The sequence below is a fragment of the Fukomys damarensis genome, unplaced genomic scaffold, assembly GCF_012274545.1.
Source record: "Fukomys damarensis isolate Sample0158 unplaced genomic scaffold, DMR_v1.0_HiC HiC_scaffold_7, whole genome shotgun sequence".
NCBI classification, from domain to species: domain Eukaryota; kingdom Metazoa; phylum Chordata; class Mammalia; order Rodentia; family Bathyergidae; genus Fukomys; species Fukomys damarensis.
In genome coordinates this window covers 14,198,380-14,219,870 of record NW_022900919.1, presented here as the reverse complement: position 1 = coordinate 14,219,870, position 21,491 = coordinate 14,198,380, and the positions used below count along the sequence as shown (strand labels likewise).

The 21,491-nt window shown below is 49.9% G+C and overlaps 1 protein-coding gene across 1 annotated transcript in view; it reads left to right on the top strand.

Moving 5' to 3' along the window:
- St8sia2 (ST8 alpha-N-acetyl-neuraminide alpha-2,8-sialyltransferase 2) overlaps positions 1 to 20,528 on the top strand; it is a 31,807-nt gene extending 11,279 nt beyond the window's left edge. Inside the window, exon 6 of the mRNA XM_033761079.1 lies at positions 16,219 to 20,528. Within this exon, the coding sequence (XP_033616970.1) occupies positions 16,219 to 16,504 (286 nt within the window). The 3' untranslated portion in view covers positions 16,505 to 20,528. The remainder of the gene's footprint in view (positions 1 to 16,218) is intronic.
- The last annotated feature ends 963 nt before the right edge of the window (positions 20,529 to 21,491 follow it).

Below are 21,491 nucleotides of genomic sequence, written 5' to 3'. Positions count from 1 at the left end.
GGGTGAGCCGGCCGGGCTGCGGGTGGGCAGCGCTGCTCCCCACGTCCCTCCTGTCCCTCCTATCCCAGCTGTGATGGCCTCACAAGTCACCTGCCTTTCCTGGGCCCCTATTTCTGGAGAAATTAGGGGAGCTGGCAGATAGGCTTCCCCTGGCCTGCCAGTTGTGACCAACTGACAGACAGAGCAGGCCTGGAGGTCTGTGTTAAGAATGAGTCTGAGGCCGTATCCAGGCTCAGTGGGACAGAACAGAGGCTGGAAACGAGGGAGGGAAGATTGTGGCCACTGTCTCACCTACCATCCCAGGTAAGCGATTCCTAAGACATCAGCTGGATTGGCTTCAGATATGTCACTTAATCTCTCTCGCCTTGAGCTTCTGCATCAGTAAAATTGGGATGAAAAGGGTAAGAGAACGGGGATGTGGAGACTAAATTGGGCAACAGCACAGGAAATGCCTAGCGCAGTCAGGAAAAGGTCGGGAGAGAGCTCAGGGTTACCATCGTCATCGCCATCACCGTCAACTCCTCTTCCGGGCATAATGCTAACTCTGCGAAATAACACCTTGTGGGTGGAGCTAAGAGAACTCCAAAGTGGGATATGTTTTTGTCCAGAAAGCTTCTCCCTAAGATGGAGGAGAAACTTCACTAGGAAGAGGAAAGAGATCGCGTTAAAGCAATGGAACCCACTCTCTTTGAGAAGAGTTGTGCGTCTAGTGGATATAATCAGATCGTGGTTCTCCTGGGTAGGCCTGGGTCTCAGATTCCAGAAAGGCGACCCACAAATTAAGGGAGGGATATTGAGAAGGTGCTACCTATTCCTAGTAGCACCTAGGAGTCCATGTTGAAGAGATGAGGCCCTTGGACAGCCCCAGCCAAACAAGTGCTCATTCTGTTTCCTGTTTACTCCCTCCCATCCCTGAGACCTGGACAGAGACCCCCGGGCACCTGGACCACTCTGGTGGCCAGGAATAGGCCCCACGCTCCCTATAGCAGCCACCAGACAACAGATGGGTGTTCAGCTTTCACTCACTTTGCTCCAGTGTCTATTACAATGAAATAAGTCACCCCAATCTTAGTGACTTGGAAGAACAACAATCATTTTGTTATTTTTCACAGTTTCTGTTGATTAGGAATTCAGGAGTGGCTCCCCTGGGTGGTCTGTGGTCAGGGTCTCCTACAGTTGCAGTCGAATAGTGACTGGTGGTAGGACAGCAGGGCTGGAGTGACTGGAATGGACTGTGCCTCTCCTCTGTCCTCCTCTTGGGGCTTCTCCAAGTGGTCTTTCTGGCATGGACTAGATTCGGGTTCTTTATAGCATGGTGTCCTCTGGGGCAGTCAGGCTGCTGACATGGTCCCAACACCAAAGCAGAAGTGTTGCTTCTAATATAAACTAATGGCCAGTCACTAAGGTGGCTTAGAATCCAGGGGGATGGATGCAGACCCTACTTCTCAGTGGGAGAATACCAAACAAGTAATCATGTTTTATCACCTGCACACATTCATTTAACAAATATTTACTGAATGATTACCATATGCTAGATCCTATCCTAGACACCATGTCTCAGTAGTGAATGAAGTTAAGTCCCTGATCTCATTAGAACTTAAATTTCCTGGTAGGGGAAGATAAATTATAAGTAAACAAAAAATAAGAGTGCTGTCAGGCAGGTCTGTGGAAATAAGTTGGTGTGAGCTAAGACTTTAGGAAGGAGAAGGCTGCAGCCCTGCACAGATCTGGGAGCAGAACTTTCCAGGTGGGAGGAAGCTCAAGGGCAGAGGCCACAGGGTGGAAGCGTGCGCTCGCAGATCGGCAGACAAGTGTGCTTGAAGCAGACCGAGCAAGGGAAAGAGATGGGGGGTGTTGGCAAGAGGCAGAGACTTGAATACACTTAGCCTCGTGGACCACAGGAAGGAGTATGATCTTGATCATAGGTCTGAGGGGCAGCCATGGAAGTCAAGGAAAAGACTGAACTTATGTCCTCAGAAAATCCTGCGGCAAGCGTGAGGATGGGGCTGGGGCTGGGGAGCTGTTGCGATCGCCCAGACAGGAAATAATTGCAGCTTCGATAAAGACGGGTGGGGCGGGCTGCATCCCAGCGTGGTCAGTTCTGCTCTACATTGCAGAGGTGCAGCAGCAGGGTTTGCTGACACCGCTACCAAAGGGCTGAGAGAGTGGGGAGAGAAGAGGAAAATTCAGGATGAGTCGGGACTAGAGATGGAGCAAGCAGGTGGGTGGCGGCGCTGTGCCCTGTGATAGGAGAGCCCAGAGAAGCCGCTGTGTTTGGAGGATTGAGGAAGAGAGTTCTTTCTCAGGCATACATTTGAGATACCTGCTACAAATGTATACCATGCTTCCCCGCCCCAGCTCTCTCCCGGGTACCTACCTGTCCATACAGCCGCAGGGCAGACCACAGCCCTGCCCTGGAGATGTGGGAAAGCCCAGTGTACCAACTCCTCCCCAGCCAAGGGGCGTCGGGATGCTCTCCCCTGGGTCTCCTATTCATGCAAGGAAGCCCTTTGAGCCACCCACAGAGGGCTTTCGTGCCCATAAAGATGACTCTGCTGTACCCAAGCCTAGGACCAATACTAGCCTCACTTTGGTGGGTATAAACACAGGGAACCCCCTGTCCCCCGAAAATACCTAACATGAGGTTCAGTAAGGGACAACCACACTCATGGCTGATGGAGTCGGAGGGACAGCTGACTGGACACGCCTCCCCGGACCACACTGGTTGACCTGTCGGGCTCCCTCTGTCATCTTTTCACTTCATGCCTGTCACAGAAAGGGGCAGTCACATGAGCCACAGCAGCCCTCATCGCATGGATTTAGGCTCTAGTTTTAAGTGTTGTTTCTACCAGGACAGAAGAAACTCTTGAGATAGTTTTGGGGGTACAAAGGAACAATAGAAGGAAAATACTGCTCTTTGGCAACCAAAGAAAAAGTTCCATGGGCAGGGAATGGGCAACTACCTGGAAGAAACTTCTGCAACCAGAGCTATTCCCAGCTATAATTGACTCACTTTCATCTGTCAAAATAGCATTAAGCACCAGTAATAAGCCCTTTAAACAAACAGGCTGTTAATCCTGAGATCATGGCATCTTCCTTTGCAGGAGCTCCAGGGAGGAAAGACTGTGGGAGAAATGGATGGGCTGGCCCTGCTTTCAGCAAAGGGAGGAGGTGGGAAGAAGGGGCTGCTGGGCCTTGGAATGTGTTTCCCTCATATCCTTTCCCTTCATGGGGCCACTGGGCCTTAGAGTGCTGGGTTCAACAGAGTGTCTGTGAAAAATGGGCTACATGCATAGTGAGAGGAAGGACTTGCTCACTCCTGCCTTGGTGAGACCAACTTGGTGTGCACTGCAAGGGAAAAACAGGCTGGTGAGGGATGCAGAAGGAAGCCACGTGGGGATAACCAAGGGATTGTGGAGAAGGCTGAAGAGGAAGCTGGAACCTGGTCAGGGGCAATGTGTTCTTGTATCCAAAATATGGACATCTCTGAAGGTTCAAATCCCAGCTCCATTACTTGCTTGGCTGCATTGTGTGTCTCCCCGCCCCCAAGTTCTGCTTTCTTTGTCTTCTCCCTGGGGAATCTGACCTGCTTTAGAACATGTGTCTCATGCTACCTGGGGGGACTGGGGAATCAATCAGTGGTGCTACTGTGATCATGGCTGCTGCCACCAAGTACCGGGAGAGCCACCATGTGGGAAAGGGATTAGACTTGTCCTACAACTCAGAAAGGTAACACTAGGGCAGAAGCGGAGTCACGAGGAAAAGAGTACCAGACTACAGGACTCTATAGTAGTCAGAGCAATGGACTAAATCACACTAGTTATTAGTTCTTCACTTTGGAGCCTGGGCTGTACTTTGTAGACTAATATTGTTTCCTCACTTAAAAATCCAGTGCCCACAAAACCCCATGGAGAGGGCATGCATGGAAGGATAAACTTTTGCAATAAAATATGCATAAAATTAAATTTAGCATTTTAATAATTTTAAGGGTACATTTCACTTAGAAGAAATTCAGTCTTAGAATACAATTTAAAACATTTTACATAAAAGGCGATCTCTGAAGGGAGTAAAAAAAAAAACCCCAGAGAATGGGAGAAAATGTTTACAAATGATATATCTGATAAGGGATTATCATCCAAGATATATAAAGAACTCCTACACATCAACAGCAAAAATAAGTGCTAGATAAAATGAGGAACTTAATGCTTATTCAGGGTCTCCCACTCATCAAGTAGCACAACCAGGAACAGACCCACATTTTTTACTGTCATGCAGTGCACCAGATGGAGCCGAAATTTGCACTGACCCGCTTCTGGGTTGGTGGGGAATGGACAGGAGAAATGGGAGCTTTGTGGGCTAGAAGTTACCACCTTGGTTAGCAGTGCAGGAAGATTACAAATGCACTGTAGCCCCTCAGAGTATGGGCAGCTTTCCCACCAGATGGAGAAAGCTGAAAGAACAGAACACCTGGGTTTAACACCATCTTGTTGAATGAAACCCTTTTGCCCCTTGACCAGGCAGGCATTTGGCTCAGTCCTCCCAGATTTGCTTGGCTGTTCCTTTGCATCCAAAGAATCTTTTTCTTTCATCTAAGGAAACTTTTAGAAAAAATGCAGCCATGTTCAGATGGCATTCACATGTTCTGAATGCTAGGGTGGAGGTTTTGAAGTAGGACATGTAGGAAAATTAGATAAGGAGCACACATCCCCCAAGTTCAAGCTTATGTACCAGATACTGTGCTAGCTGTTATCTCATGTACTGCAAGAACTACCACCATTATCTCCATTTTAAAGACAGAAAAACTGAACTTTAGGGAGTAACTTGCTTAAGATACTATGACAAGTAAGGAATAGATTCAGAGCTTCCCTGTTGCTCCTGACCACAAATTCACCAGTGACAAGAGTTTTGAGGAATTCTCAATATTCAGTGTCTCATAGTTAAATACAAATCCATCTGAAAGGAAGAAATTTAATATAGATTAATCCAAACTTCTATACTTAGGGTCAAAACAATGATACAAGTTCAGAGACGTGAAAAGTACTGGTCACCCATCAGCAGATGTGCTGCTGCCCCACAGGACAATGTGGTCTTAGGTGACCACAGGGGTTGTACAACATCTTTGAGAGACAAGGAGGTTGGGTTGGCCTTTGATTTTTCTGCCTGATCAGATCCCACTTGGAGCAGATCCCACATTTATTTTTGGGTACCAGGCTGGAGAGGAGCCACGGTGGCACAGAAATTGGAAAGTTGAAAGGTTTGGAGAGAGAAGGCTCCGAAGAGCATGTGCGCTATCTTCCTTTGTTCAGCAAAAACTCTTTTGGGTACCTAAAGGCCCCTGGGTGTTCTATGCTGGGGAAATATAGAAATCAGTAAAACATGGTCTCTTGAGCACACATTTGACCCGTGAAGCTTTAGGTACAGAAGTAGGCTTGGGAGAGACTCTATAGGAAGCCAGATTCCATGTGGACACTGGCAAGATCTGCCCAACACATAAGATTTTCTGAACGGAGTTTGGCTTCCTTCAGCAGTCCAGGCAGGGAATTCAGCATCCACAGGGATGATGGCATTAGCAAAACCCCCTACTAGAATGATGGAGAGGCACGTGCCTGTCATACAGACAGATCTGTCATGTTACATACAGTCAGACTGTCATGATAAGAAACCAGGTGGCTTAAACTACAGAAATGCCTCACAGCTCTGGACACTGGAAGCCCAAAATTAAGGGAGTCAGCAGGGTTGATCCCTTTGAGGAATGTGAGGCAAGGGTTGTCCCAGGCCTGCATGTGTCCAGCCTCATGGCATTCTGCCTGTGTGCCCACCTCTCTCCACACTTCCCATTCAGAAGGGCATCAGTCATTTTGGATTAAGGCTCACCTTAGTGGTCTAATTGAAATAGGATTGCCTCTAGGAAGACCCTGTCTGCAAATAAAGTCAAATAAGGTCAACACACAACAGCTGGGTTACATAGCCTCCCTGCCCACTCAAAGTCCTTAATTCAGCAGGGTACTTACAAGGTTCCGGCCCATCTGAGGCTGCGACCTAGGAATTGCAGGGTGCAGAACCTGGCAGCTTGTGGGGCTCAGCCTCTGAGGCCCTTCAGGCCCCAGGCTGAGCGGCCCTCTGGGGATCTTGGCTCTGCAGCCGCAGAGTGGCCCCGGACCCTGGCCGGCTGTTGGCAAGGAAGGGGAGAAGCAGAGAGGAGGACGGCAGGGCAGCTGAGTGTGGCACAGGAAGCGGGGAGCTTGTCAGCAGCTGTTAGCGAATAGCTCTAATTCAATTACAGCAACAAGTGAGGCTGCGGCCCACAGAGAGAGCCGCCCCTCGGGCAGGACAGCAGCTCGCTGGCTCAGTGAGGAAAAGGCCTATGAATCGGCATCTAATTGGGAATGCTGAGCTTCAGCCTTAGGATGGCACTGATTCAGCTCTGTCTGCCAAGGCTGGAAGGGGCGGATTGGCACAGCAGGCCCTTCTGCCTAGCACTGGAGCAGAAACCTGAGGGCAGGAGAACAGGCCCCGGAGGAGTGTGAACAAGGTGTAAAGAATTAAGGAGAGACCCGCACGGGGGGCTGCCCTTCAGGCAGGCCGTCACAGTCCAAAGGGCACGTCCCTAGGCCCAGCCCTTCTCCTTGATGGCTGCTGTCTGCTCCTATGGACAGAGTGAGAGGAACTAGGTTCTGCTTTCAGGAAGTATAGTCCATGAAGAAGAAAAGGAGCCAGGCCTGGTGATGCATGCTTGTAATCCCAGCACCCTGGGACGCTGAGGAACATAAATCTCAAGTTCAGGCTGAGCAACTTAGTGATTTTGCAAGGCCCTCCCTGTCCCCAAAATAAAAATCAGAAAAGGGCTGGAGCTATAACTCAGTGTGAAGACCTAGGGTTCCATCCTTAGTACCACAAATATTTTTTGTTTAAATTAAAAAATAAAGGAATGTCTGTGATATTAACAGATAGCTACTGGCTTTTGTTTATTTTTAATGAATACTCATTTATGTCTGTGTTTTAAAAATATCAATGCACATAGTAAAAACGAAAAATCCAAATTGAATGGGAGGATTTAAAGTGAAAAGCAGGCTACACCCGACACCCTGTTCTCCTCCTCAGAGGCAATCTGCAAAGCTGGTTTTCCATGTGTGTCCTTCCAGAAATATCTCTCTTTACACATAAGGGAGTACATTGCGTATTGTACCTGCCAAGTTCTGGAAATTAGTCCGTATCGGCACGTACCACCTCCTTGTTCGGCACAGCTGCCTGGCAGTGTCTGGATGGGAATCTGGGGCAGCAGAGACCGTCGATAGGTATGAAGGGTGTTTCTGATCTTTCACTCAAGTAATCAAGGCCACATGGATCAGTCTTACGGTGTTGCCAAGCACATATACATCCCTAGGCTTGTTAGTTAGAAGTGCCTTCGCTGAAATGATAGATGGATATGTGCACTGTTAATTTTTACAGAGAGCACCAAATTGCCCTCCCTAGGGCCAGGTACCAATTTATGTCTTCACCTAGGATGACTGAAAATGCCTGCTTTCCCATAATCGCTCCAAAAAATGTATTATCAACACTTGTTATGTTTGCCAATCCGGGGAGAAACGGTATCTGACTGTTGTTTGAAATTGGATCCCTTTGATTACGAAGGAGGTTGAATATAATTGTTTGTTTGGAGTGGCATCAATTTAAACTCCAGAATCCACCAGAAGGTTTAAGTTCCCCACAAATGATCTTTCTGGGCTTCCAGGCCAGAGGCAATGCCTTAATAGGAACAGCAGTCTCTCCACTCCCGAAGCACACACCCTGGGCAAGTGTGAGTAAACTATACCTTAAAAAGACAGATAAGGAATTAGCGTAGTGTGATAAATGCCGTGATGGCAGAGAACAACATACAGGACAAAGACTATCTACGAAGATCCCAGGGGCTCCCTTCAGAACGTGGCATTGCATCCATACAAAGGGGCTGCTGGCCAAAAGCACATGGAAGGTGTCCTGGAAAAACCAAGAAGTCCTTGTAGCCCTGGGATGGCGATCACAGGTCCATATTACAAAGCCATCCTCTGCCCAGTTGAGCCCATTGGGTTTCATCCTAGCAACTCCTGGAGTCGTGGAGGAGCCTTTAGTGGCACGGTCAGATCAGAGGTGAGCCTGGTGAGCTTGTGCCAGAGGATCGACATCAGAGAGCTTGGAGACCTGGGGACCAGAAATCAGCCTCCAGCACCTTGTGGCTTCAGTGACTCTTCTTGGGAGCCCCAAATTCTGAGACAAAGCCGCAAATTTCCATCACCACAAAGCTGGGCAGGTGCATCCTGTGATACTGCACACAGGAACCTTCAAGGACACTCCCAAGGAAGGGCCCACATGGACTGTGGAACCCTGAATCCAGGCAGAGGCTGCTGATTGGAAGACTGGAAAGCAAGAGCCCAGGGGTGCCAGGTAGCTCTGCTGATCTTGCACAAAGTGTCCCTGGGTGTCCTTTGACCACCTCCTGTGAGACAGTCCTGCTCCTGAAGACAGCTGTTATTAGCTGTTATTAGCTTGTTATTAGCTTGTTATTAGCTTCTTGGAGAAGCCCTCTTGGTCCCATTCCCAACAGTGGCAGCCACCATCTTGTCAGACACTTCACATGTGGATCTAGGAAGAGGGATGGATTCCAGCAGCCTCGCTGACTGCTGTCCGTGCCCACAAAATACAACACTTAATCTCCATGGCAATTGGGGCGGCCAATTTGAAAAATAATTACTGCCTTCTTTGAGATTACTTTGCCTTCTAATTAAAATCTCAAGACTGGGATATTAAAGGTGCACTGTCAATACACCGTTCCGGAAACACCCAGCTAACCTCATTTGGGAAGGCAAAATTAATTAGTTTGTGTTTTAACACCCAGCTGGTAGCCAAAGGAAAGAAGTAGTCTACAAGTCAGCCACGCGCAGTCTCTAAATTGGCCAGAGTGACTGAGGAGACAGAAAGGAAATCAAGAGTGATTTGTTTCCGCATAGCCTGGGCAGCCTCTGTTATAAGCTGCTCATTAAACAGCACCCCTGTGTCCCTGCCACACACTGCCATGGAGGCAGAAGAGGAAATAAGATCCCTGCACCGAGGGCCACTGAGCTCTCTGTGCTTTCTAGAGCCTTGGTTCCTGCCAGCCATTCTGCATGGAGAGCTGGGAGCCACCTCTGAGCCGTGAGACACTGGGTTTCTGTCCCTGGTGGCCACAGCCACAAAGCTACACGCCCTGCTGGCTTCCTCTTTCTTCTCTACTACGGTTGCACTTGAGTCAGACAGCTGCTGAGCACAACAGAACTGGGACCGTCAATTCCAGGCTGTGCTACAGCAATAAATCCCCAAAGCCCAGTGGTTTAGCAGCCATTTGTTTACTTATTTACGCAGCAGCAGCTGATTTCTCACTCTCTCCAAGTGCAATGTGAGCTGTCAAGGGGCTGCCTTCCCAGCCACGATTCGAGGATCAGGATCTCGTCCTGCTCAAGCCGACCCATCTTCACAGAAGGCTCGGGGGTTCTACAATCGGGAGAAGAGAAAATAGGAGAATCCGTTCTCACTGGTTCAGCCAAAAGTGACCCCAGCCCAATTATGAGGGTGCAGCAAGACGGAGAGGAGTGCGTGAGGTGTTTGCCAAGCGCGGCTGTCGCTGCACAGGGCTTGGACACAGCTGCGTTGAGCCAGGGCCTCGAGCCTGCAGAGGAGGAGAGGGTGTGGCCCCTGGGCTGGGCAGCTCTCAGCTGTTTGGGAGGCAAACCCAGGCCCTACAGTGAGGAGCTGTGGGCTGTTGCTAAGCGCAGTGAGAGAAAAAGCAGCGGAGCTCTTGGGAATCAGGTCGGGGTGATCACAGTGTGAGCCGAGGAGGAGCACGTGGAACAAAGAGATTTCCAGGAAGATGTGATGCATGCGCTGTTACTGGGGGCGGGGGAGACAGAGTTCATGCGAGGGACACGAGGAAGAAGCAGGGGCGCTCCCGGCACGTGCTGTCACCTCAGACTCACCCACACGCTGTTTGGATGTCTGGACACTGATTAAATTCTCCTCTCTCCGTTTCTGGTCATAGCCTTGATGACCTGAAAAGAAATTCATTTCCAAAAAGCCTTCCTCTGCTAAGGCAGTCTTATCAGAAAATAAACAAACCACAAATCTCCAGGATGGCGTCTGGCTGATGTCAGGGCTCAGATTTGCACAAGGAGTGAGCCCCCTGGGGTGCTTATGTGGGCCCTGGACAGCATCAGCCACAGCCCCCTGACCTTCCCAGCCTGGCTTCCCAGACTTGCTAAGGGATGAAAATACCCAAGAAGCAGGGGTTGAGAAGCCCATGCCTTATCTAAGCTCGGTGTAACCCAGGCATGAGAAGTCCGCTGCTTCCCAAGCTGCTCACTCTGGCCTCCCACGTTTTCCTCCGGAAACTGAAGGAAGAAAACAAGTTCAGTTCAGGAGGCCCTGGGTTAACCACAGGCATGGCCTATTTGTCCTGCCTGTTAACATCTCATGTGATATTTTTAAAAGAAAAAAACAATTGACAGAGCTGGAGGAGGAACCTAGGATCTTGTGCACGCTAAGCAGATGTGCTACCACTGAGCCCTACCTCCAAACCCTCAAAATTTTTTAAACAGTTGCCAACTTTTAAAATTTTGGAGCATTTGCATAAAAATTCTATTTCTACTACTCTTGAAAAAAATCAGGGACCACTGTAATTAACAATAAACAATAAAGCTGGCTGTCCCTGGAGACGCCAATGTTCCTGCCACTCTTTTACCCTGGCCCAGGGAGGCCAGCTCTGAGTTTCCCTTGCACTTGTCCCAACTCCAGCCCACTCCCCTGCCAGGCCACCAGGCAAGATGAGCTCTCTCTCCAGGCCCAGTTGTCTTTAAAATCCTGCAGCTCTTTTTGCACTTCCTCTCTCTCAGTGTGTCTCCTTCTTGGGTTCTTTTGGCAGAGCAGAAACTCTTAGTTGTGACTACACTTTAGAGTTACTGCAGGAGGCCGTCAGAGTCCCTTAGCCAGGTGTGGTGGCGCATGCCTATAATCCCAGCACTCAGGAGGCTGACACAGGAGGATTACTGTGAGGTCGAGACCAGCCTGGGCTGCACAGTGAGTTCCAGGTCTGTTTCAACTACATAGTGAGACCCTGTCTCAAAAAAAAAAAAAAAAAAAAAAAAAAGTCCCAGAGTCCAGGTTGTCCCTGGCAGTGGGACCCAGGCATCTCCTAAAGCTGCAGGTGGTGCAGCCTGCAGCCTGCAGCCTGTGCATCCGAGCTGGAAATGCAGTGCACTAGCTTGGTGGGGATGAGCCCCCTGTTGCGGGGTGTGTGTAAGCCAAGGTGTGAGTGTGAGCACCTCTCCAGGGTGAGTGGGAGGATCCAAACATCAGCATCTGCTTTTCTGGGGTTTGGTCACGCTGGGCCAGCCACTTTCCCGACGGCCTCATGGCTGTCAGGGCTGCACCACAAAGGAAAAACTATGGCCAGTAGGGGGTGGTTAGGGAAGCCCCATTTCTAGCCTCACCAGCAGGGGTCTCAGTCTGTGAGGCTCATGGCCTGCAAAGTGCTAGGTAAGGATGAAATACCTGAGGAATGGCGACCTAGGTCAGGGCCAGCCTCAGCCGGATAACAGGAGGGAGTGGGTAGCCAAGAGGTGTGGAGAGGAAGAAAGAGGTATGGATGGGCCTTTCAAACCAGGCCCCTAAACCTTCCCTTGAGCTGAGAGCACAGTTGCCTTGTGAGGAGATCACAGTTCAGACACTGGGAAACATTCAGACAGCTCTGATCCATACTTCGGGCACCTTGGGAAACCTGGGACTTCCCAGCATCAAAGTTTCAGCAGAGCACCCTCTTCTGAAGCTGGTCCAGCTAATGCCCGCTGTCCTATCCACCCAGACCCTGGCTGCCCTGGGCCCACCCTGTGAATTCAGCCTTTCTCCTCTTGGATTGCAAGGCCCAGGAGACACCTCTCTTAGAGGAGAGAGGCACTGAGGGCAAAATGGACCCGAGTGCCAACCCTGTGAGTGTTCTGGAGAGTGAAGCCATGCTGGAGAACAGCAGGTGTGCTGCTCTTGGGTTTCTTCTATTTCTCCATCCTCTGGGAACAAGGAGCCATTGAAGGACATCAGCCCAGACCCAGCCTGCACAGCACTGGGATGCACAGACTACCCTGTACATTCCCAGAACTTTTTTCTCTTTTTGGAGACAAATAGCATCCCAGCCACCTCCCTGTGCCCAAGCCATGGAAACTTGGCCATGAGCCTATGAGACCACAAATTCAAGAGGGGAAAATACTTAACATCCATACTTGTGGACCATTCCTTCTCCCTTCAAATGGCCACTCACTTCTTCAGCACTTGTGGGCCCCTCATCCCAGAGAACAACACATACGCCCCTCCAGGAGCCCACAGACTGCAGGAGAGGCATGTGCACTGTATCTCCATCAGGACACAACACCGGGTAGAGCCCGGCACACTTCTGACCACAGGTGCCCAGAGATCAGGGCAAGAGAGCAAAGGCAGTGTTGATTCGGTCAGTAGGAGAAGGAGCCATGAACATCACGGTGCCTGGGGGCGCCAGCCCTTCCTCTCGGCGACATGGGTGCACCGCAGGATGGCGTCATGGGGAGGATGTTGCAGAGCTTGTGTTTTGTGCTGCAAAGCTGGACTGCATCTGAAGCAGGGAGAGGTCCCTGTAGGAGGTGCCTAGAGGGCTGCAAAGTGAAGGGGGAATGGCAGTGTCGGGCTGACACCATAGAGACTTCTGAACAGGGCAGGGAGGGAATAATGAGGTCTACAGGGCGGCCACAAGCACCTGCTCCTGTCTTTTCACAGTTGCACTGGGCTTGTGGTTCTCACGCACCATTGTCCGCTTCTCTGCCTTTGTCCCTCCATCTGATTCCCTGTTGGGAAATTCAGCAGCTGAGGAAGTTTCTCAGCCCAAACAGGATGAAACAGGTAAAGTCTGAGGAAGTCAGTCGCCAAGTGACAGGCTGCGGAGTTACCATTGTTGTCTAGGGGCCACCGGCAAGGCTCCCGCTGTGCCCAGGAGAATGGGCTACACCGGCTCTGGCCTCAGGGCCCACAACCTCCACAGCAATGTGGAAGGGAATTTAAACCACATGGGCTGATAGTTGGGTTGGGGTGCATGTGGGAAGCCTCCCAATGCATGCTACCTGGTCAAATATTATTTAAGCCACTGAAATTATGTGGATTATTAGGAATCTTTAACCTCATCTGATTCAAAGAATAACGCTTCCCCCAAACAAGCAACAAAAAAAAGAAAGAAAGAAAAGAAAAACTTTAAGGGTGACTGATGCAATGTTTTGGGAGTTTTCTTTCTGAGCATCCCCAAACAAGCAACAAAAAAAAGAAAGAAAGAAAAGAAAAACTTTAAGGGTGACTGATGCAATCAATGTTTTGGGAGTTTTCTTTCTGAGCGTCAGAAGGAATCTTTTTGCAATAAGAAGGAAGTACTTGGGCTTCTCAAAAACCTGCCCCTCTCCATCTCAACCTTTTAGCTAAAAGTACTGTGAATGATACAAAACAGTTTCATGTTTCGGCAAAATGTAAATGTTTTTGTCTGGCACACTTTCTGGCATGAACTGAATGGGAGTGTTTGATTATAAAGTCACACACATCCCTGTCACCCGAGGCCACACTGGCCCACTTCAGTTGGAGAGCGGATGTTTTTTTCTAACGGTGGTAAATGGGAGCCTGTGAGATAGGGTCCCACCGAGATTGTTTGAGGCCAAAAAACATGGAACACATCTGATCTGAAGACACAGTGGTCAGAATCTGTAAATCACATCTTTTTACCCAGCTGTAAGCATTGCTTTTGAAGGGATTCAGCCTAGAGCGACGGTGGGGAACTTACAGCAGGTGAGCCGCGGCCGGTACACAGAGCCCTTTCTGCCGGCCTGGGTGGCACACAAGCCAAGTCGCCCCGGCAGCCATGCCTCGATATCCAGGTTTCACTGCAGTGTTGGCACTTTGCAATAACTGAGTGGGTTTGGGGTTGCAGTTCGGGCACTCGGTCTCCACGAGTTTTGCCATCACTGGCCTAGAGTGAGTGGAAGCTGGAAGCTCTTACTAGGTATAGAAGATAGCTAACATGCCACACATGGTGCGCTCTGAATCCACGCACTAGAGAGCAAGAGTGGGAGCGCACAGAATGGACAACTTCTTGCTCCTGGAGAAACTTCTAGATTCTCTTGGATTGGCAGAACCTGGAGGATATCTTGGAGGTCATCTGGGCTGTGCTCTGTCAATGCGTAAGTGTGAAAAATTATGCCCGGCAGGGAGAAGTGACTTGCTCAAAGGCACTCAGATTGTTGGTGATAGAATTCCCCATTGCATACCTCCCTCCTCTCAGCCTGTTTCTTCGTCTGTGGAAGGGAGATGGACCCTTCCTCACTGCACTCAGAGACCCCTATACACGCAGGGCTCAGCCCTCACAGGGACCCCTCAGTCTGGCACCCTACTCTCCCCACTCCTCCAGGCCTCCCCGCCCCCATGACCCTTGGACAGGTTCCATGAGATAGGAGGCAGGGACTCCCTAGCAGAGGTGGGAACACAAGCAGGGGTGATGGGCCTCCGGAAGAGAACGTGTAGGCAGAGCTGTCAGCCCTCTAGGGAACTGACGTGAGGTCATAGTATCACATGTGAGTGGGAACAGGAAGTGAGCAGCCCCCCAAGATGCCCAATGCAGGAATGGCACTGCAGAAAGCGAAGTGCAGGGGTTGTCAGCAGGGTGGCCAGCATCATGCAAGAAAATGTGCTTTGTCAGAGGTCAGGACCAAGTGCATCTGTACCCATGTGTACCTGGCAGTGGTTCTTTTATGCTACAGCTACACAGCACTCAGGTAACGCTACTGGAACATGCAGCTACAAAGTCAAAAAACACCAATCATCTGGACCTTTTAAGTAAACTCAGCCAGCCCCGGTTTTGGCTGTCCACAGGCCTTAGTTCAAGCCAGTGAACTCCTCCTTTTTACTTAGGTGACCTCAGGCAGCCACTTTTCGTCTCTAAGGCCCATTTTTTTATTTATTTATTTTTTTATTGAGTTTATTGGTACATTTAGGGATACAGTACAGTTACATTCATTGTTGGGATCATGTACCTTTACATGGCAGGTCTTGATTCTCATTTTTTCCCCTTACCTCTGCCCTCCCTTCACCCCCTCCTCCCCTCCCCATCTACAAACACTTTATTTTCATCTTTTCATTCTCTCACATTTTTTTCTTTTCCCTTTTTGTTCTTCCCCTACGTATCACACCTTCCCTACACCTTTAGCTCCTTTCCTCCCATTTCTAAATGTCAGTAATCTTATTAGAATCTTATGCATTGTTGCAGAATATTCACACCAGGGAAACTATTTGGTATTTACACATGTGTGACTTATTTATTTCACTTAGGAGTATATCTTCAATATGTATCCATTTTCCTATGAATGAATCTATTCTCTCGCTCTTTATGGCTGAGTAATATTCCATTTTATAGAAAAACCACAACTTCTTTATCCAGTTTCCAACGGATGGGCAAATAGGTTGTTTCCAAGATTTAGCTATTACAAACTGTGCCGCTATAAACATGGGTGCACATACTTCTCTGTGATATGATTCTTTTAGTTCTCTTGGAAAGATACCCAACAGAGGGATGGCTGGGTCAAATGGAACCTCCAGTCCAAGCTCTTTGAGGTATCTCCATATTGATTTCCATAGTGGTTGCACTAGTCTGCACTCCCACCAACAATGGAGGAGGGTTCCTTTCTCCCCACAACCCCGCCAACATTTGTTATTGTGTGATTTCTTGATAGCAGCCATTCTTTGTGGGGTGAGGTGGAATCTCAGTGTTGTTTTCATCTGCATCTCTCGAATGACCAGTGATGTGGAACATTTTTTCATATATTTTCTTGCTGCTTTCACTTCTTTGTATGAGAAATGTCTGTTCATTTCGGATGCCCATTTTTGGATCGGGTCTAAGGCCCATTTTTAATCTCTGCTAAGGACAGTCTTCTGTGATTTCATAAAATCATACTTATGGAGCAGCCCTAGGAGGGGTTCAGCTGCTTAACTGCTGGTGGATGTCAGTCCTCTGAGGAGGAGCTCGAGACTCATAACTTGGTTGGTCTCTGGAATGCAGCGAGTGGGCTACTCTGGACAGGATAAAGTCTCCCCTCTTCCTGGAAAGGCTGATTCACAAACTCACATCATTATTTTGTTTCTCTTTTTCCTTTTGTTTTCCAGATACTGGCTGACCAATAAAGTCCACATCAAACGACCCACCACTGGCCTCCTGATGTACACACTGGCCACACGTTTCTGCAATCAGATCTACCTCTATGGCTTCTGGCCCTTTCCGTTGGATCAGAACCAGAACCCTGTGAAGTACCACTACTATGACAGCCTCAAGTACGGCTACACCTCTCAGGCCAGCCCCCACACCATGCCCTTGGAGTTCAAGGCCCTCAAGAGCCTGCATGAGCAGGGGGCATTGAAAATGACTGTCGGCCAGTGTGATGGAGCCACGTAAGGTGGGCACCACGTGGGACTCGGAGGCTCACATTTCCTGCCAGCTACACCTCAGGCAGATGGGAGTCGGGGTGGCACAAACAATAGAACAAGCAGGCTAGTGGTTTTCTTTGTTAAAGTGTAAAACAGTGACCAGAATATATATATATCTATACCTGCATATATATATTGACCTGAGTATTTATAACTGCGTGGTGTTCATCTAGCATTAGGCAGATAAGCCACAAGAAGAAGGCGTGGAGAACCCACCTGATAGAGATTGAGACTCAGTCCATCTTTGGGGGCAAAAGGACATGATAGGCTAAGAAGCCGGTCCCATGACTTTGGATGGCAACCAACCTCTGGGGTTGGAGGGATCCTTGGGCTCACAGATGAATAGAGAGCCACCTGTGTTAGCTGCCCAAACCCCTGGGATATGTGGATTCTGGCGGCCAAGACCCAGAGAGGACACTTACCCAGGTCTGCAGAGGTGCTGTTTGTGGAGGAGAGGGAGGTTGGAGAGGTGAGTAGGGTAAAGGAGCACAAAGAAGCTGAGGAACCAAGGCTATAGCAGAGCTGAGGGCCTTGTTCCATGAACTCTCAGTTTGACTGCCCGAGTCATGGGTGACACACAAGTCCCAGATAGGACTGCACAGCTGGGTAGAGAAGACAAGGAGAGAAACGATGGACAGTCCGCATCCTGGCTAAACAAGAAGCACCCAGCACCTCCACGGGTGGGTAACCCTAAAGGCAGAGTGTTCTAAATCATGCCTCTGAGTGACTGAGACCTCCTTCTGTGGGTCTGCTCCACCCCAGCACAAGGCAGAAGAGTGTCCAAAATGTGGTCCCTGTGTTGGGTGCTCCTTAGAGCAAGTGAAGCCGGCTGAAGAGGAAGAGGCCGCGAGACTTCCCCTGCCTGTTCACCTCCATCCTGTCCCCTCTGCCACCGGGGAGACACAACAAAAGCTTTAAAGGGCACTGTGGAGACAAATGTCATTCTCTTTAAAACACACACGAATGCCTTTCTGGGTGCCTCCCCCAGAACCGCAGAGGGTGAGACCTGAAAGAATGGCAAGCACCCAGCTCTAGGCCTGGCAGCACAGGGCGGGGCCCTGCAGCCAGACTGCTCTGTCGATGTCACTTTCTCATCACTACCCACCCTGATGGTCTCACTCTCCCTCATGAGCTCTGATGCCCACCGCCACCTCCCCACGGAAGCAATGCTTGTCGGATTTTGCAAAATCCTTCTTTACCCCCATTACGGTTTGTATTTAAGACTACTGCAGAAATAAAGAGCCACAGGAAGTTCCAAACACTGGACACACCCTCCTAGGAAAACCTGGGCTCAATGCCAGTACCATGGGGGCTGGACTCATGGGTCACAGAGAAGCATGAGCCGGCTCGATTTGTTAGATGTATCTCCTCGCCCGATAACTAACAGTGTTTTAAAACATATTTGAAAGATAAGTAAAAAACCATTTTCTTAAAGGTGAAAAGAGTTAAGAAAAGTAATCAAGATCTGCTCCTGAGTGTATGAGACCAGACATAATTAATCAATGGCAATTCAGAACTTACGCTGGCTCTAAATTAACATCTGATGGGAGGCAGGAGGAGTCAGTGGAAAGAAACCCAGAACCCTTAAAGACACACATGAATGCCCCAGCCCAAGCCCAGGATGTGGCGAGGCATCCCTGCATTTCTCCCTTTTGTTCTTATTGTTGCTTGAAATCTGAGATTTTGGATTTGCATTACAAAATGAATTTTTAAAAGAGCAACAGCCCTAATAGCCTCAGTGGGGACCGAGTGGTCTGGGTTCCTCGCGAATGGTGGAAATAATTAGTATCATATTTTACTTGTCTCCTGAGCCTTTCATCTTGAGGAGCTCAAAGGTCCTAGAAGATGCTTAATTTCTAAAGCTTGCAGCACCCTGGGGAGTAGGTAGAATTATCGGCAAGGCCTTGATGGATTAGCCAAGACCTTGGATTCCAGAATGTTCCATGGTGAGAACTGAGGTAATCCCTGAGGTCAGGCCCTGGAGTTAGGGCTGAGTTCTGCCTGCCAGACAACACCCTGTCCATGCAGGAAAGTTAGAGGCAAGTACTCAGGAGAACCTGATCTCTGGCAGGTTCCCTTCAGAAGAAGGCAGGAGGCCCAGGACACCCACACCTGCCCATTCCCTAACTCAGCAGGTCCCATGCTGTCCAATCGCTTGGCACTGTGATGGCGGGAGCTTTGGGGCCTTGGCTTCTCTTTCTCCAGTCAGGAGGCCGACTGCTCTTCCCCGCCTAGTCAGAGCCCCTGAGAGCCAGGCTCCCGGGGAGTCGAGCCCACACCCAGCACTCTGATCCACTGCCTTATAGCAGCTGCAGTCAGGCATCTGTCAGCCTCAGCTGGCCCTCACCGCGGACGCTGTCCGTCACATCTCCAGGCTGCCCGCCACTGCCCACTGGAAGCCTTCAGACCATCTCCATTTGCCTCAAGCCCTCTGCTCTACTCACCCTACCCTCAACGCCTCCCTTCACTGAAGAGATGGAGCTGCCTGACGCGAGACCCCTCCTCAGACCCTCTTAGTCTCTTCCCTTCCCCTTCATCCTCCCATCTCTGGGAAATGACTTTCCTTCTCTCGCCAGGTACAGTTCCTCTCACACCTGCGGCCCCTCTCTGCCATCTCTAACCAGTTTACAAGCAGATGTTCACTACACCCAGCCTGGCTCTCGTGGTCTCTTCGCTCACCTCCCAGCACCCAGGCCTTGTCAGGGCCCCCAGTCCCTCCTGCTGCCTTTCCTCCTGACCATGCCATGGCTTCCACATCTGACCCATTCCCAGGATGGGCCCTGCATGCCCTCCATCTTGCCCATTCGAAAGGGCCCTTCTCATTGAGGAACTATAGGGACTCCTCCTGGGCGCTCCTGGCCGTACTCACGCATGCCATGTCCTCATGAGTCTCCCTTCCCTTCCAGGCCCCTTTCCCCACTTATTTATATATTTATTTGTGTGTTTATGCATTCTGTATGGACACTCCTACCTTGATCTCAGAGCTAAAGTAGATCTGCCCAGTCTCTCCCTCTCTTCTTGCCCTACAATGTACACACTCTTACCTAGGGTCTTGCCCTCAGCCCCCTACACCCTCCATCAGCAAGGTCACCCCGTCCTTTGGATCTAGCCACCAACTCCCTAGGGGATGTGGCCCTGTCCTCTCCCCAGCTCAGACTTCGTGTTGGACACACCCTCTCTACTCTGGCAGCAGCACCACGAATTGAATGCCTCTGATGCCAGGAGCACCATCTCTAGCTCCCTTCCCCTGCAACCTTTCTTTTATTCTGTTGGAAGATCCGTGAACCTCTCAACCACAGGGCCTACTGTCATCTTCAAATCTTCTCCCACATCCTCCTCCGTTGCTTCTTCCCACTGGCGCCCACCTCGCCTCTTCACGTGTCCCCCAGACCGCTGAGTAGCGGCCTCCTCTTGTAGATTTCCTCCGCGTGCTCCCACGTCCTCCAGCCCTCCAGAGCGTGCACAGTGAAGCACAGCTCCTGTTCCTCACGGGCCTTTGAAGTTCTCCTAGCCCACCAGCCAGTGCACAAGTCTTTCACCTGACATTACAGCCCACCCTGCACCAGCCAATCTGCAAGTGTTGCCAATCCCGCAAGGAACACCTGTGTTCCCTGTCTCTGTGCCTTCGGTCTCCTCATTCTCATCCTCTAGATACTCTTGAGTTTCCTCCAAGGCCATGCAGAGACCGTGTCTTTCACAAAGCCCTCCCTGATCCACTGACCACTGGGCTCTCTCCCTCTGCTGAACCACCGTAGCACTTTATTTGTACCTTTCTCACGGCACTTACCATATTCTGCCTTGTATTATACTTATTTGTGCACTTGTCCTATGACTGTTCTTAGACTGTAAGCTCGCCAAGGGCAGAAGCTGTTTTATTCATTCGTATCCATCGCAGCAATAGACGTGGTACATAATGGACAGCAGTTGCTCAATAAATGTTTGTTGGATTCAATCCTCAATGCCTACAGAGGGCTTTATCGTTACTGAAGCCATTTTGTGTCTCTAAGGTCACAAGAACTTCCAAAAACTTGTGTGAGTTGGGCCAAAGCAGAAACAATTATCCCCCTTGTGTAGGCCATGAAATTGGAGCCAAAACACCACCTTAAGCCTCCAAACTCACTAGTGGGATGTCCACCCATGTCTTCTTATCCTCATTCCAGGGCTTTGCTGTTAATCTGCATCACTGAGTCATTGTTAACTGAAAAGTAACCCTGAGCACAGGCCTGGTGGTCACAGAGCTGGGCAAACTTCAGCATAGGTGCCCATCAACACAGGCAGAATCTCGCCGCTTCCTGGAGAGGACAAGAGAAAGCCATTTGGGTTTTCTCAGACTCAGGAGCTGGAGCTGTAGGACCTCATCAGTCATGCCCGCTCTTGTCGTCCTAGGTAGGAAACCATCGGTCCAGATGGCAGAGAGAGCCACAGCTCCAAGAGGCTGCTGTTTGATAAATCTCTTCACACCTAATTACAACTCCCCCACCAGACTGGATGGAACAGGTGCCAGTCAGATGGGACTCCAGACGTGTGTGCTGCCTCATGGATGCCCTTAATAGCAGCCCCAATGACACCCACAGCCTGCCCCACCCGCTGTCTCTCACCATCCAGTGTTGCTGGATGTCACCCCTTGGCCCCTTCATTCCCATCCTTTCTTCTCTTCCTCTGGAGCCCCCCGCTTGGCAGGGTGAGCCAGGAGCGCCACATGGCAGCTCTTCCTCCTGGGCATCTGAGCCCTGACCAGACACAGTCAGTGGTAGGAGACAGAAGCAAGAAGGGGAGCAAAGGACACTACAGTTGGTGCCATCTCTTAGGGGAGCAAAAGAACAATGAGCTTTGTCTGGTGGCAGGCTATCCACAACAATGAGAGGTTTCCATAGTTACAGTCCAGAAGCGTGTTTTAGTCTCCTTGGGCTTCATTGTGTGGGTAGATTAATTTCCATTCTTAGCTGTAGAATGGT